Source organism: Ilyonectria robusta (assembly GCF_021365365.1).
Source record: "Ilyonectria robusta strain PMI_751 chromosome Unknown BGZ61scaffold_1, whole genome shotgun sequence".
Classification (NCBI taxonomy): domain Eukaryota; kingdom Fungi; phylum Ascomycota; class Sordariomycetes; order Hypocreales; family Nectriaceae; genus Ilyonectria; species Ilyonectria robusta.
The window spans coordinates 3,341,323-3,355,971 of record NW_025764435.1 but is presented as its reverse complement, the minus strand read 5'-3'; the positions used below and the strand labels follow the sequence as shown (position 1 = coordinate 3,355,971).

Genomic DNA, 14,649 nt, shown 5'->3' with positions numbered 1-14,649 from the left:
GCCACGACCGGGAACGATTGCCGGCCCCACTTGGCCGCCGGGGAGGCGTGCGAACCGCGGGGAACAGCAAGCCCGTGCTCGCCGCCTCGGAGATCAAACACCACCGTGACGTCGACTGGTCATGTGTCTGGATGGGCAAAACGTGTCTTTGTACACGGACGTCTGTGTGTCACGTCAAGAGCGAAAGGGAGGGAGCACTCCCGGTACCCGTGGCAAATTGGAGCGGCATCTAGTTGCATCCGCGCGGGCGATTGGTTTCCCGGCGTTTGCGAGGAGACTGCTGGGCTTTGGCTTACAGCTGTGTCGCGACATGCTGCATCGTCGACTCAGCTGCGACACTGACAGCAAGCTTCTGCAGCTGGAGACACATTTCCGCCCGGAGGGTCTCCCTGCATGTCAAGACGCGGAGGTTGCTGATACAGACGCCTGCTTCCATTGGGCGAGCGTTGTCGCCGCTGCGAACCATACACATGTTGACAGCGATAGTCCAGAGAGAGTGTTGCGATGCCGTGATACGGGCCGTGATACGGGAGCCAGATAGGCAAAGACACGGGATTGATTACCTACGACAAACATCTCATCAGATAGACAGACTTGTCCTTCCCGCCGGCCGGTCGGTCGTAGATAGCCATGACACCAACTCTAGGCCCATTGACTAGGTAGTTATTGACCAAGTTTGTCTTAGGCCAGGCTCCGATCTCGCCCGCGGACCGCCAGACCGAAACATCCAGCAACAAGTGATGGGGAAAAAATCGACGTCTCCACCCCGGTACCTCCGTCATGGGACCGCCCCGGTGTATTAACCGCCACTACGAACGTCTCTGCGCAGCAAACGGCTATTGTAGGAACCGAGCACCAAGCGCCAAACCCCCGAGTTTCCAGCTAGCCAATTGCACACCCTTCAAATCCCCCGTGCGAGTAAGCTACATGCGCCGCCGACGGGACATGGTCTCCAGGACGCTGGCGGGGGGAAGCCGGAGGGGGACGGCGACGCCGGGGCAGTCGACCTCCGGGGTCCGGCCGGATAACAGAGCATCGCCATCGGAGGAAAGGCCATCTCCCGGGCGGGGGCGGGCTGTACGTAATAGACCAGACAGGCAATCGAGCCGCCGGTATATTCCCCCGGATTTGCGGGGCTCGACTACGAGTTGACACATTGTTTTGGCAGTGCCGGCGGCCTTCGATGCGAGGACGGGGGGGTGTGCGAGGCCGCCGTGACCGGGACGGCAGCGGAAGACTTGTTTTTTGCCCGGTGGACCGGAGACTCGTGGGCTGGGACACGGCATCTTGGCAGCACTGATGGGAGGCCAGATATGGAGTTTCATGTCATCTATTTACGTATCTCGTCCTCCACTGTTTGACTGCCTCGGCATCTATGGACCCATCCGCAGATGGCGATGCAGAATCCAGAGGCTTCATTGCCCGTATGGCGCCTCACTTGCTCTCCCCCGCCGCAGCCAACAGGCCCTCCACCCGCTTGACCTTGTCCTCGGCCGTCTGCTTCTTGTCCGTCCTGCCACAGCACGATCCATCAGTATCTCCGCGCACATGATATGCTGCGAAGCCAGGATGCGGAAAACTCACCTACTGCCGACCCTCATGGATGACTGAACCCTCACGACGCCACGCTTGTGCACCACGGCGTGGGCCTTGCCAACCGCCGCCATGACTTCGTCCCACTGGCCCTCTGCAAAGTTGACATGTTAGCTTCTGCGCGTCTCTGCTACGCCTTGACGAGAGCCTGGTCGCAATGTGGGTATAACGGGAGGAAGCGAGAGGTAAATGACTCACCAACAGTCGTCCCAGCAGAGTGCAGAGTATACTTCAGCCCGCTCGCCTTGAGCACCTTCTGCACCTCTGCAATATCCTCTGCCACAGAGACGCTGCCAGTGCCAATCTATCCCAGCCAATGTCAGCGCCAAAACGGGACCCCGAGACATGCGGTGGCAAATCAGGCACGCGACTCACGGGGAGGAGGCAGAAGTCAGCATAGCAGGCCGACGGCGTAGCAATGCTGGCGTAGTCCATCGCTCCTATGGTGCTAATTCGTTAATCTTGGAGGATTTATGCTATCGTTCGGGGGGGGTGTTGGATTGGAAGGTGGCGTTGGCCGAAGTCGAGATGAATGCGTATGGAGTGCTCGGAAGTTGAAAATGCGAGTGCCAATTGGGCAGCGAACCGTCACGGAAGCTAACAAAAACACCAACGCTGACTTACGATTCATCTCCACACTGCCATCAGCAGCAACATCTCACGCAAAGGCATCGGGGCCAATCAGATGAATCAACTTGTGGCTTTTTTTTTTTTGTGCCTTGTCATTCATGAGTCTATCTAATTGTGTTCGGTCGCCGATTTCCATCTACGGGAAACACGGCTTCAATCTCCAGATGATATAAATCTATTCCAAAAGATGCCGCAACCAAGAAAACCAACCAGCAAGAAAATCAATTTTCGGGCAAAGCCCTTCCCAATGCAAATCCGCTCCCAAAACGCCTCGCTTTATGCTCAATCAATAAACTCAGGTGCTTAAATGCCCAACCCGTCCATAGGTTGGTGTATGGGTATATGTATGTGTAGGTGGTGTGGTAATGAAATAGACGGGTCCTTACACCAGCATGATGACCGCTGCGACGAACGCGATCAGAGCAACAGGGCCCATGCCCTTGTCGCCGCGGCTGGCATTGGACTGGTCGTCGGCGCTGCTTGCGACCTTCTCACGACCGGTGGCATCGGAAATATTGTTCATGCGGTCGAGGGCCGTGAAGACGTTGCCTTCCTCAAACAAGTCAACGAGGACAAAGTTCGGGATGAGACCCCACTCGCTCTTGCAATCCTGCAGATGCAGACCCAAGTTACCGGCCTCGGTGGTGTTGGCGCTGTTGACAATTTCGATATTGGACACGTCGGGGATATAGAGCGAGAGCGTAGTGCTGAGGCTCTGGTACTTGAAGTGGTTGGCCAAGCTGAGGAAGCCGCTGGAGAGGGCGGAAGCCGCGGAATCGGCGCTGGAGGGGCGATCGAGTGTGCAGTTGAAGCCGTCGAGCGTGGCGACCTCGAAGGCAGTCTCGAAGACGTAGTCGAACTCGGGCAGCAGGAAGGCGTAGTCGGTGCTGGCGTCGATGTTGGTGATGAAGTTAACAAGGCGCCCACCACTGCTAATCATGGACGTCAAGGTGGGCCAGTCGCTAGTCGGGCTCTGCGTACTAGAAGGCGTGTAGGCCAGATCGGAAATGCCGGAGCTGTTGAAGACGGAGCCGAATTCAGAGGCTGTGGCATCATCTGAGTTGACGAGCAAGAGAGTGACGACCTCGTTGGGGTTCTGGTTCATCCAATCATAGATCTTAACCAGCCAGTCCTCGAGGGTGCCGGCGTCGAGCAACTCGCACGAAGTATGGCACAGGCGAAGCACATTGCTGGACACGTGGACCTGGGCCTGGAGAAGTCGGATGCCGGCGTTGAGGGCAACGGTGGCGTTGTTGAACTGGTTACCAGCGGCTGCGACGCTGCTGGTGCCGTCGCGAAGGAACGAGCTGCCGTGGGCGCCCATGTGTGTGATATTGTTGTAGTTGCGGCTGCAGAGGCTGGGTGAGTTGTTGCAAGCCGTGGCAGCGCTGACGGAAGCGACGGCGGCAAAGAGAGCGAGAGCTCCGGCGGTGGCCGAGCGGTAGAGTGACGAAGGAAGCATCATGAGAGAAAGATGTGGATGTGTGGTGAGGATGTGTGGTGTGGATGTGAGAGTGACTGTCTATGAGAATTCCTCGTAGAGGCAGTAGCAGCGAAGGACTGAAGTGGAAGAAAGTGGAACCCGGACAGACAAAGGAGCAGGAGAATAGCAACAGAACAAAGTGAATCCAAGCAGGCAGAAAGGTTGAAGAGGATATAGTCGATACGAAACAGAGCAAGGGACAGCCCAGACTGCCTCATCTGCAGGTAGTGGAGCTGAAGCGCAGCCCTTTGCCCCGTGCTAGAGAGAAGACAGAGAGAGCTGACGTCGCCTGGCCCCGGTTTTCTGGGTGCTGAGTTGTGTGTGTGCTGCACTGCAAGTCTTCACAGTTCTTCGGCTGTGTAATACTGTATCCCTCCCCAGAGCCCCTGTAATGGACCACCCAAACAGCGCCTGGGTCCCTAAATCGGACGCCCGACAGAGGAGGACCCCTACTATGACACTATGACACACGTACAGTACGTAGGTACGTACGTGCCAGTACGAGGCGGCGGGAGGCGGTTTGGAAGAGCCAGGCCAATGGCGCTCCCTGCAGTGGACCCAACGGGGGAAAACAGCGCTGCTGCGCCTCCCGAAACGTCAGCAGCGGGTCGGCATCTTGTACTTGGTACGCTTTTGAAACCCCTTGCGAGTTGTGGCATAACGAGCCGCGCTACGTATTCACGACTCTGGACGCACGCAGAGTGACGACTGCATCCCAACAGCGCCTGATTCGACCAATGCTGCTGCTTTTGCACTGCGCTTTGTGTGCCGTCAGAAAAAGGGCTGACCACGAGGGGTTGGAGCTATCGATGCCAAGGTCAGCACTGCCTTGTGCGGGTTTATTTACAGTGGCCGCTATAGCGCCGTCTTGGAACGGCACCACGGCTATTCGCCAAGATGCCCGTCAGCCTGGACATGGCATTCAAAGACATTGCATCGCAAGCTACAGACGGTGGATGCTAGGCAGGTAGTGCTCTCTCGCGGCGGCCTGCGTAGTAATTACATTGAATTTCCTACTCGTGTACGGAGTGCTCAGTACTCAGTACGGCCTCCAGGGTTGTTAGAGTGGATACACGTTCCGTTCCCTGCTGGCTTGGACCATGAGACAAACCGAAATGGGCTCGAGTGCTAGAAACTTGGCGTGCGAGATTAACATCTCTGATGTCACGGACTACTCCGGAAGCTCTTTGATGATATAGATCTGCACTAATTATGGGGGTCAGGATTTTTTTTCCACCGCATCTTCACAGCCCATCGAAAGAGTGGTTTCCGCAGAGGTGGCGGCGTACTTACAACAGCCCGGTATTATGAAGTAATACGGCAGACATCCAGAGCTTCATGTTCAGAGGTGATCGATCAGGCCAGGGGACCCCGTATTCAAAGGTCCACAAATATCTACCCCGGCTCCCTGGATTCTAGAATCTGGCAGGCCAACATTCGACCTTGTTCTGTCCGTATGGTTATGCATTTCGCATCTCGCATCTACAAAGAGCAATCCAGCCTCGTGTGCGCCCACTTGCATGTCATCCACACCCATAAACGTCCAGCTGCCTCGTCAGCCCCGCCACCGGATGACTGCGTACTGTACAAGCACAAGCACAAGCCCAAACGCAAGCTGCATGTACAAAAGTCGGTGGCGGTGGGGAGGCAGTGCAAGTCGCAGGACTCGAACGCTTTGTTGTCCCAGGTGTAGTGGGCACTGATGCTATTTTTATGCACCGGCGCCGAGAGCCAACGGCCCAGCGCCGAGAGCCAGAGCCACGGTGCTGAATTATACACGCGTCCCGCGCACCGCGCCAGATGGTGTGTGATGCAATGCTACAGTGCTGCAGTGCCATGATGATCGATCCATGCGACCGGCTTGGCGCAACTGCCGAACAGGAACTGTTTGAGGATTCCGCTCCGGTCCAAAATCGACATTTGCATCGTGGACACCGAAAGACTGACAAAATTCACGTCCGTCCCACTGCCAACCGCATGACATCATCGCTGCATTCACCCGACAAACGGTTTGGGTCGACGTTGGTCATCATTGAGCTGGTTTCTCACCACCATACTGTAGCTACTGCTGCACCCATCCGCCAACTACCGTTACATGTACTACGTACGTGATATTTGCTTGCGTTTGCTTATGTGATCTGCATCCCACCCGTGTTCAATGGTATCCTCGCACCGTATCACACACCATGGTCAACATCCTTACTCCGGGTCGGCATACTTCGGCTGCGTGCTGCCCTCCGCCGCCGCAGCCTCAATTTCCTTGAGCTGCTTCTGGCCCTCCTCCGTGGTCGCATCGATAATCTGTTCCTCCAAACTCAAGATGTTGGCCTGTCAACCGCTTTGTTAGCTTTTGTTCTGGGGGCTGGAGACAAGGGACACAGTCACGTACCTCGCCAAATAGACCGACCAATTCCTCAGCCTCGTCAACCTTCATGTTGCCCAGCACCTTGTTCACCTCGTCCAGCTTTCCCGACTCCAGGGCCTTCTTCATCTCCGGCTTGAAGCTTTCGTAGACCTTGCGGGCCTCCTGCTCCTCCGGGTCTTGGCTGTCCGCCGCCGGCACCTTGATTTGGATCACCGTTCCGGGCTCCACTGCGTGCAGTTGGATCTGCTCCACGCCCTCCGCCTCTCCGTCCCTGGCTCGTTCCGCAATAATCTCCCGTGACCGTGTTCGGATCTTCATGAATGTGTCCTGGACATCCTTGTAGAAGACCTCCTGTGCCTGGTGGCCCTTGGTCGTGATTCGCTTGAAAAACAGGCCCACGCCGTCCTTACCCAGAGCACGGCAGTACTGTAGGAGCAACGCCTGGTGCACGTATTGCCGAGCGAGGTCGTCCTTGTTCTCAAGGGCGGCATCAAATGCCGAGACCAGCAGCCCGTCGGTCTCCTTCTCCACCAGAATCTGGGGGTTCTGTGACAGGAACTGCAAACTCGACGAGTAATCATTGGCCCGGATCGTTCCAAACTTCTTGCCTGCCGGGGACGACTCGATTTCGTCATCATTGTCCACCTTGACCGGCTCATTCGCACCTTCAGATCCAGAGGCAGTCGCGAAGCCTGGGTTCAGGAGCTCCACCTGGGTACCCTCCGGCTTGTCTGCGGGCTTCGACTTGTTGACATGCGAGCTGTTGAACCCAGTGTGGAGACCCTCGCTGGTAATCTTCTTGCCCTCCTCCTTCTGCAGCTCCTCCAGCTTTGCCACAAGCTCTGTCTGCAGAGTCTTGACCTTGTTCTCGTGCTCTTGGATCTCCGCGACCATCCCATCGTACCTGCTCTCGGGCTTCTTCTCGTCCAGGGCCTTGTTGACCTGGTCCAGTAGAGTGGCCATCATCTTGGAGTATGTGGGGAGCTCCTTTTCGTCGCTGTGGACACCCTCGGGCCGTGGCGGCGGCTTGTCGTCGCCAGGGTTCCCAGCCGACTCCATCACGGCCTGGAAAGCAACCTCAGCGGGGTTTCGGGTGGCTGCCTCGGATGCATGGGCTCGCAGCGAGGCCAGGAGCGCCGAGATGCGCTTCATCAGGCCATCGTTGATGATGCGCTCATACTTGAGCGTCTCGATCTGATGCTTCCGCTGCTGGCGCTCCTGGTGGATCTGGTTCTGCTTGGCGCGAATGAAGGACCTCTTGTCGACGTTGGGGTGAACTTCGATATCAGAGTCATCACTGAGCTCCAGGGCGTCCTAGACGAATAGCGCGTGTCAGCAGGATCTGCCAGAAGCCGAGAGGGGTGAGGCGAGGTCAAGACTGCATACCCATTTGCTGTAGTCGACCGGCATCTTTGCAAAGAGGCTCGTGCTACCACTGGACAGTTAAACCTGAAAGTGGCGTGATACAGACAAAAAAGAATTGCCTACCAGTTGATGTAAAGAAAGAGCTGTATTATAACCGCACACAGTGGAAGATTCTGGACGGGGCTTGAAGCTGGAACATGATAGCGGGGTTCCCAATCGAGCACCCCACCATCGAGACTCGAGCGGGTGTGGCTTTGGCACCGTGCGCCACAGTCAACCACCAGTTCGCCAACCACACATTCCCCGGCAAAGAGACACGCAAGGCACAAAACACCAACAAGAAATTCACAGGAAGGGCAAAAAAAGAAAAGTCGCAGAGCCGATGAGGCACTTAATACGTTGCGTAATCTGGGAATCGAACCCAGGGCTCCCCGACGTTGCTCGAATGGCAACGGAGAATTTTACCACTAAACCAATTACGCTGGTTGATTGATGCAATGCTTGTCATGGAATTAGGTATATGTCCGCTGTGCCAGATGTATGGGTCTGAAAACGCATCATCTTGGATCAGGACGTTACGCTTCCCACTGTTGGCTTCTTTTGGGAATGGCGGCTCTCAGAACTTCACCTAGGGTCTTTTGATGCGAGTGTTGCTACTCACACACACAAGTCAAGCCTTGGAATGCATTACCGCAGTTGGAATAAAGAGGAACTTGTTCATCGAGCTGGTTGATTCTAAGTGAGAGGTTTCCCGGATTCTGGCACAGTATTAATCTATGACTGAAGAAATGTCAAGAGGGCCACCAAATGGAATTGGTCTTCTTATTCTCCCTTGGAGATAGAAGTGGTGAAGATCGTCGCATCCTCATTTCTTGTTGTATCATCTACTAGCAAAGGGCGAACACAATTGAAACTTGGTTCGGTTGGTGTAAAACCGTAGATCCGCTTTCTCGGGTCCCATTGACATTGATACAAACAGTAATACTCCTTCGCTAATGTTCTATGATACAGGCAAATAGGTATTGATGAGCCCCAAAACACCCTTTTCTCTAGCAAGACCATGCTCGTCCCAGTCTCCTCGGTGGCCCAATTAGAAATATGTAGGATCGTTATCGTCCAGCTAAGTTCTAAGCAACTCAGGACATGGTCTTCATGAAGTCGTCGAGGTCGAAACTCTCCTCGTACTGCTTGTTGTCCCACAACTCTCCTAAGTCGTCCAGCCATGCCTTCTTTCCAGGCTGGACGACATCGCCTGTTTCGAGGTCCACCATGTCCTCTTCTCTGCCTTCCATGCTATTTTGAGGCTTGTCAGATATGAGGCTTGGTCCAGAGTCTCCCAGGTTGAACAAGTCTAGGATCTGGTCCGTATCCATTGTCGAAAGACCGGCGTTTTGCTGATTGACGACGGTTGACGCCACATCAATCTTGAATCGCTGGAGGCTCAAGATCTTCTCCTCGAGTGTTCCACGAGTGATGAGTCGGTACACGTTCACCACCTTCTTCTGACCGATTCGATGAGCTCGGTCCATGGCCTGCAGATCCTTCTGAGGATTCCAGTCATGTTCCACAAAGATGACGGTATCGGCTCCCGTCAGGTTGAGACCAAGACCACCAACGCTGGTAGTCAACAAGAGGACGTCATACGACGGGTCACTGTTGAACTTGTTGACAATATCCTGTCTCTTGTTGGCCTCGACGGAACCATCAAGCCGCAGGTGAGATACTGAAGGAAGCAGCTCCTTCAAGACCTTGTTCTGAACCATGTCAAGCATCTCCTTCATCTGACAGAAGATGAGCGCGCGATGAGGTTTGATGGGTTGGTACAGGGGGTCGTTGGAGTCTCCTCCCTCGACGCCAATACCGCAGTCCACCAGAAGATCTCTCAGGGCAGTCAGTTTCGGTGCATGTCGGGGATCATCAATAGATGTTCCTTGCTTCCGGAGAATCTTCTGCGTCTCCTCGTAAAGGGTATTCCCAGGCTTCATGACCATGGCAGGCGAGTTGCACAGCTTGCGCATGTATTGCAGAGCTTGGAAGATGTGCTGTTTGGATTCCTTGTCCTCGCGACCAGCCTCGGCCTGGATCTTCTTGCCCTGTTTCTTAGTAAAGTCATCGAAGAGCTTCTTCTGCAGATCGCTCAGATCGCAGTAGTAGTTTTGCAGGATCTTCGGTGGGAGGTCGTTTAGCACCTCCTCCTTGAGACGACGCAGCAGGAAGGGAAGAACCTGCTTGTGGAGGGCCTCAATGGCGAGCGCACCAGCTTCCTGCTCCTTGGAGGACGCTTTGCTGTATCGACTCGCCGCGATTGGCTTGGCAAACCGATCCAAGAAGACCTTCTCCGCGCCCAAGAAACCAGGCATGAGGAAGTCGAACAGAGACCACAACTCAAGAACGTTGTTTTGAATTGGCGTGCCGGTGAGAATAAGGCGATGGTTACTAGCCAGTCGCTTAACCGCCTGCGTGATCTTGGCCTTGGGGTTCTTGATCAGATGGCCTTCATCCAACACGACGTAATTCCAGTTATGTTTATCGAGGATGTCGGAATCATTGCGGCACACATCGTAAGAGGTGATGACAATATCGGTTTCTCCAAGCTTATCTCTCATCATCTTTCTCTCGATCGGCGGCCCCACGTACGCGGTCACACTCAAGAATGGGGCATAGGCCTTGATCTCCTGTTGCCAATGCCCAGAGAGTGTCGGTGGGCAAACGATGAGCGACGGTAACCTTCGAGCATCAGGGGACTGTGTCTTGGCGTATTCCTCGGCACGTTGATGATGATCACTGGCAACGATGCAAAGAGTCTGGAGCGTCTTTCCAAGACCCATGTCATCACAAAGGATGCCGTGGAGGTGATATTTGTTGAGGAAGTGGAGCCAGTTGACACCTTCTTGCTGGTACGATCGCAATTCGGCTTTGATGGCCACAGGGATCTGGAATGCCTCTACCTTCTTAGGGTCCAGCAGCTGTGCGATGAAGGTTCTTTCGCGGTCTCTGCCCTTGAACATCTCCTCGGATAGACCAGGTGGGTCGGGAATGCCGGCTTCTAAAGGTACAAGCTTCACGAGCGTAGCAAAGGATGTTGTAGCGATGAGACGAATCTCGTTGTCGGAATCGCTCATCCGTCCCAGCACGGGCACGATGAGGAAAATGACATATGGGAGGATGGAATCGCCCATGACAGCGATGAGGTGGTAGATGGCCTCGATGGCACCCTGGCGGAAGCTGAGGTCGATGGGGTTGTTGATTGATGGCAGAACCTTCTCGACGAGTGCAGTCATACCATCCACGGTGATAACACTGCAAATGGTAGCAAGGCACTTGGCTGCCATGTAGCGGAAGACCGAAAGTTCCGAGTGGAGAGCTTTGATAACCAGGGGCATCATCTCCATCACGAAAGAGTGCAGAGCCGTGTCAAGAGTCGGTGTCATAGTCCGAATGACAGACATAGCATCGACAATCTCCTGTCCAAAGTTCTGCTCGGGGTCCTTGGCCTCCTCGGGGAGGCTGTCTGAGAATGCCTTGACCAGGGGCGCTTCCATGAAGGTTCGCAAACTAGGCACCGTCTCCAGCAGTTTGGCCCCATAGGTTCTTGAGAGGATCTCGAGCGCCTCCTTGGCACCGCGTCTGGTGATGCGAGCTGCTTTCGCCTCTTTGGCCCATTTGGCAGCATCGGCATGGTCAACTCTATCTTCCTCCTTTTGCATCGAGAGAACGCAGTCAGTCTTAGTGGCATGGACAGGGAACTCCGGTGTCTCTGCGACCTCGACGCAGGAGAATTTGACCAGGTTTGAAACAACCTTGTCAGCTGGGCCTCTCCGGCCCTTGTTGGTAAACAGCTGCACCAATCTCGCGATGGTGTCTGCAGATCGGATTTGCAGCAGCTGACTCTCCTCTGTTTTGACGGAATCCATGATACCCTTGATCAGAGGGCTAGGCTTCTTGGGTAGAATGTTCATTGCAACCATAGCACAAGCGGCTGCCGCCTTGATTCTGACATCTCTAGCCGCCTTGACACTCTTGGCCTCCTGAATTGCCAGGAACGTCACATCGCGAGCCTCGGCAAGTTGCTGGCTGGCAATCAGACGTTGACCTGGAGACATGATTTTCTTCAGCTTCTCGTAGTCGTCGCTAACGCATTTCTCAGCCATAGCAATCGAAAATGCGCTAGGGCCGGCCTCGGCTTCTCCTTGAACCACCACAGGAAGGGTCGGCAATCTGCTGTGGGACACCTTCCCGTGATCTCGGAAGAAGTGGAGCAGCTGCTGACATTGCGTTCGGACTCGCTGGATAAAGTTGACCAGATCCCTGTACGCTGCCGGACGTTCCGACTCTACCATGCGTTGCAGGTTATCGAGGTACCGTGAAGAATCGCCCGGAGTCTCGCAGTTCTTTGCGTACTCATCGATGACGGCACAAGCTGTGAGTTGAGTGGATGAGAAGGCGGATGAAAGTCCAGGGACTAGTAGTGCGTCGTAGTCGTCGAGGTTCGGTACTGGAACAGCAGACATGATCAGGCCCATGGCCTTGGCCGCCGATACTCGGGATCGGATCAACACGTCCATGCCAACGAGGTCGACATCGCCTTGCATCATGTGGCCATCCACATCATGGGTCAGGCTACTAGTAGGCACATCGTCAACCTTGGTCGATTTTCTTCGGCGCTTCGGGGCTCGGTCTGCACCATCGGGCGAGGACAACTTTCTGGGGACGTGTTGAACAACTCCTGGCATGGTGTAAGTGCCGCCGGATGGCTTCTGGAAGAGGGTGGCGTTCATGGGGATCGGATTGCGCGAGACTCCAATAGGGTGCAACGTAAGCTGCATCATTGGATCTATGTGTGCCGCGAACTCATCAGCAAGAACAGCAGGGTTCTTAGCCAGACTGCCGACCAAAGCCGCCCATAAGTCCATAGACATGTTTAGAGCGTCCTTGTCCCTCTCAACTAGAATGTTTTGGAAGATCAACCTCAAGATCCTGCCGTTGAGCCAGCCCTGGGATGTGTCATCGCCAAGGTTGGCAAAGGTCAGAAGGGCCTTCAAAACGGCCAGGCGAACTGATGTAATAGTGTGTCGGAGGAAAGGGTATAGGCGAGGTACGAGGAGAGTGAAGGATCGCTCCTCGTCCTGAGCTGCGGATGTCTTCATTGCCTCCAACACCTCAGGGAAGCTGCAGAGTGTGGCAAGCAGATCCATGATTCGACCGGTGCTTGCGCTGAGATCGTCACCGAGGTTGGAGAGACTTTCCCAGATGATGTTGACAAGACCATCCAACTTCTCTGGTCGCATCGTCACAAACTCCTTGGCCATCGGTATCAATGTGGCGGCACTGACTGAACGAACATCATCGTCCATGTCACCCAGGCCCTTCATGACAGCTCGAATGACACCGTCGATCATATCGCCGTCCTTCAGAAGCAAGTCTTTCCGGACTGCCACCACGTATCTCAGGCCGACCATGCCACCATGGCAAACAGCCCAAACTGGCCGATCAAGCTTAAGATCGTCCTGCATAACCATGCGATATAAAATTTGGTAGGTGCTGTAGACCGATACCGAGGGAAGGTGTTTGAGAACGGAGCCCAAGGATTGGCCGATGGTTTCCCTAATTGGTGCCACGGATGTGTCAGAGCTGTAGTCGGTAAATCGATCGAGCATTAGGACGCAGCTGAGGCGACATGCCAGGTCATCGAGCCATTTCCGATTGAGAGCATCGTTTTCTTCTCTGGTTTTCCCATGTCTTCTTCCAGCACTTCCACCGTGGACACGTATCACCTCTCGCAGACCCATTGCGGCTCCGTGTCGTGTTTCCCAAGACGGGTCGAATATATCCACCTTGAGGAAATCACACAGACGTTCGTAGGGCCACTCTGAGCCTTCAGTAGTATCCTCGGCCTCAAGTTCTGACTTGATGGGGATGACGGGACCTTTGAACTCGCTGACCACTTTGGTGTCCTCGTCGAGGTCGGCGGGTCGGTCGAGGTTGAAGTAGTCATTCACTTTCCCGTTCTTCTTGGCCTCTCCGTCGGCGGTTTGAGAGTCGTCGACTAGGATTTCGGATCCCGAAGTCAATGACCGTCTGACAGAAAGATCGCCAAAACTGGCTTTTCCCTGTGACGCCTTCATGGCCTCTCGTTTTCGTTTTCGCTTCAGCACATTCAGCTGTCTCGAGCTCAACTGAGACTCTTCAGACGGTTGGCTTTGGCCGGCGCCATCAGTTCGGTTCACACCATTGCCATTGCTAGCATCCATGGGGGCCGTGGGAGCGGCTTCAGCGCCAGAAAAGGGCATCTCCTCGTCCTCGAACTTCCTCCCGAGAAGACCCAATCGCCCGAGGAGTGTCTTTTTCTGATGCGCCAGGCGGGCTTGAGGTTCCAGTGATGCAAGACTGTATTCGATTCCGCCGCCTCGTAACAACTCTCGGCCGTGCGTAAGAATCATCTCGACGTCGAGAGACTCAAGCTTAAAGAAATCGTCGTCTGGTGAAGCCGAGTCTTTATCCTCTTCCTCCTCCTCATCCTCCTCCTCCTTTTTAATGTGGCCATTTTCGCCGGCGGGCTCCTCCTTTTTAGGCTCACTTGGAGCATCGTCGGCGTTGGGGTCGTGTAGAGGGGCATTATCTACAATTTTGCCAATTGCCGAGGCAGCTGTCCTCCTTGTCTCCCACTCTTTGTGGCGCAAGTACGGTACAACGCGGGAAAGGAGGTTAAATAATTCATCTGGGTGTTGCCTCTGCCAATCGGCAAGTTGGTTGACGGCAGTATCTCGAATTAGTCTCGTACTCCCCGTCTCGAGAATCCTGGTTTTGTTAGCTATGGGTTTGCAGTGCTTGGGTTCCCGCTGGTCGCAAAGACTTCACAAGTGAAGACAATCACCAGCGATCTTCCGAGATAGGTGGGGAACGTGTACTCACGTGACTAGTCTGTCAAGTCTGTGATGACGGTTAGGGCGGTCATGGACAAAAACGAAGCAGGAGATGGAAGCCTACCTTGATGCCATTTTGTCTGGAAGGTGAGTGCGTCAATAAGGTCGGCATTCATGACATTTCGATCTCTATGGTCAGGATGTTAGTAGCCGCAGGGTTGCAGAAATGGGGATTTAAGGAAGCACCGAGGCCAGTCATTTAGTACCCGGCGGCGCGGGACCGTGTAGCGCGACGCGACGGGATGCAGTGGGGCACCGGATAGAGATGCATGCATCCGAAGACGATGTAT

At 54.7% G+C, this 14,649-nt stretch overlaps 5 protein-coding genes and 1 non-coding gene across 6 annotated transcripts; 1 reads left to right on the top strand and 5 right to left on the bottom strand.

Moving 5' to 3' along the window:
- Positions 1-1,210: 1,210 nt before the first annotated feature.
- On the bottom strand, positions 1,211-2,296 carry BGZ61DRAFT_439042 (YkoF-like protein). The gene is made up of 4 exons (XM_046244314.1): positions 1,969-2,296; positions 1,792-1,897; positions 1,585-1,687; positions 1,211-1,513 (listed from the first exon to the last, which is right to left on the bottom strand). Exons 1-4 carry the CDS (start codon positions 2,026-2,028, stop codon positions 1,435-1,437), a joined length of 348 nt encoding a protein of 115 aa, XP_046112602.1. The 5' UTR covers positions 2,029-2,296; the 3' UTR covers positions 1,211-1,434.
- On the bottom strand, positions 2,297-4,104 carry BGZ61DRAFT_439041 (PLC-like phosphodiesterase). Its single transcript, XM_046244313.1, has one exon. It carries the CDS (start codon positions 3,686-3,688, stop codon positions 2,606-2,608), a length of 1,083 nt encoding a protein of 360 aa, XP_046112601.1. The 5' UTR covers positions 3,689-4,104; the 3' UTR covers positions 2,297-2,605.
- Positions 4,105-4,379: 275 nt separating this feature from the next.
- Positions 4,380-4,922, top strand: BGZ61DRAFT_439040 (uncharacterized protein). The gene has a single exon (XM_046244312.1). It carries the CDS (start codon positions 4,444-4,446, stop codon positions 4,675-4,677), a length of 234 nt encoding a protein of 77 aa, XP_046112600.1. The 5' UTR covers positions 4,380-4,443; the 3' UTR covers positions 4,678-4,922.
- Positions 4,923-5,716: 794 nt separating this feature from the next.
- On the bottom strand, positions 5,717-7,578 carry BGZ61DRAFT_439037 (uncharacterized protein). Its single transcript, XM_046244311.1, has 3 exons — positions 7,458-7,578; positions 6,096-7,385; positions 5,717-6,034 (listed from the first exon to the last, which is right to left on the bottom strand). Exons 1-3 carry the CDS (start codon positions 7,479-7,481, stop codon positions 5,906-5,908), a joined length of 1,443 nt encoding a protein of 480 aa, XP_046112599.1. The 5' UTR covers positions 7,482-7,578; the 3' UTR covers positions 5,717-5,905.
- A 258-nt stretch (positions 7,579-7,836) lies between these two features.
- On the bottom strand, positions 7,837-7,918 carry BGZ61DRAFT_t14. The gene has a single exon. It is a non-coding gene; the product is annotated as a tRNA-Gly (tRNA).
- Positions 7,919-8,350: 432 nt separating this feature from the next.
- Positions 8,351-14,569, bottom strand: BGZ61DRAFT_23023 (SNF2 family DNA-dependent ATPase domain-containing protein). The gene is made up of 3 exons (XM_046238213.1): positions 14,424-14,569; positions 14,349-14,366; positions 8,351-14,234 (listed from the first exon to the last, which is right to left on the bottom strand). Exons 1-3 carry the CDS (start codon positions 14,432-14,434, stop codon positions 8,573-8,575), a joined length of 5,691 nt encoding a protein of 1,896 aa, XP_046112598.1. The 5' UTR covers positions 14,435-14,569; the 3' UTR covers positions 8,351-8,572.
- Positions 14,570-14,649: the final 80 nt, after the last annotated feature.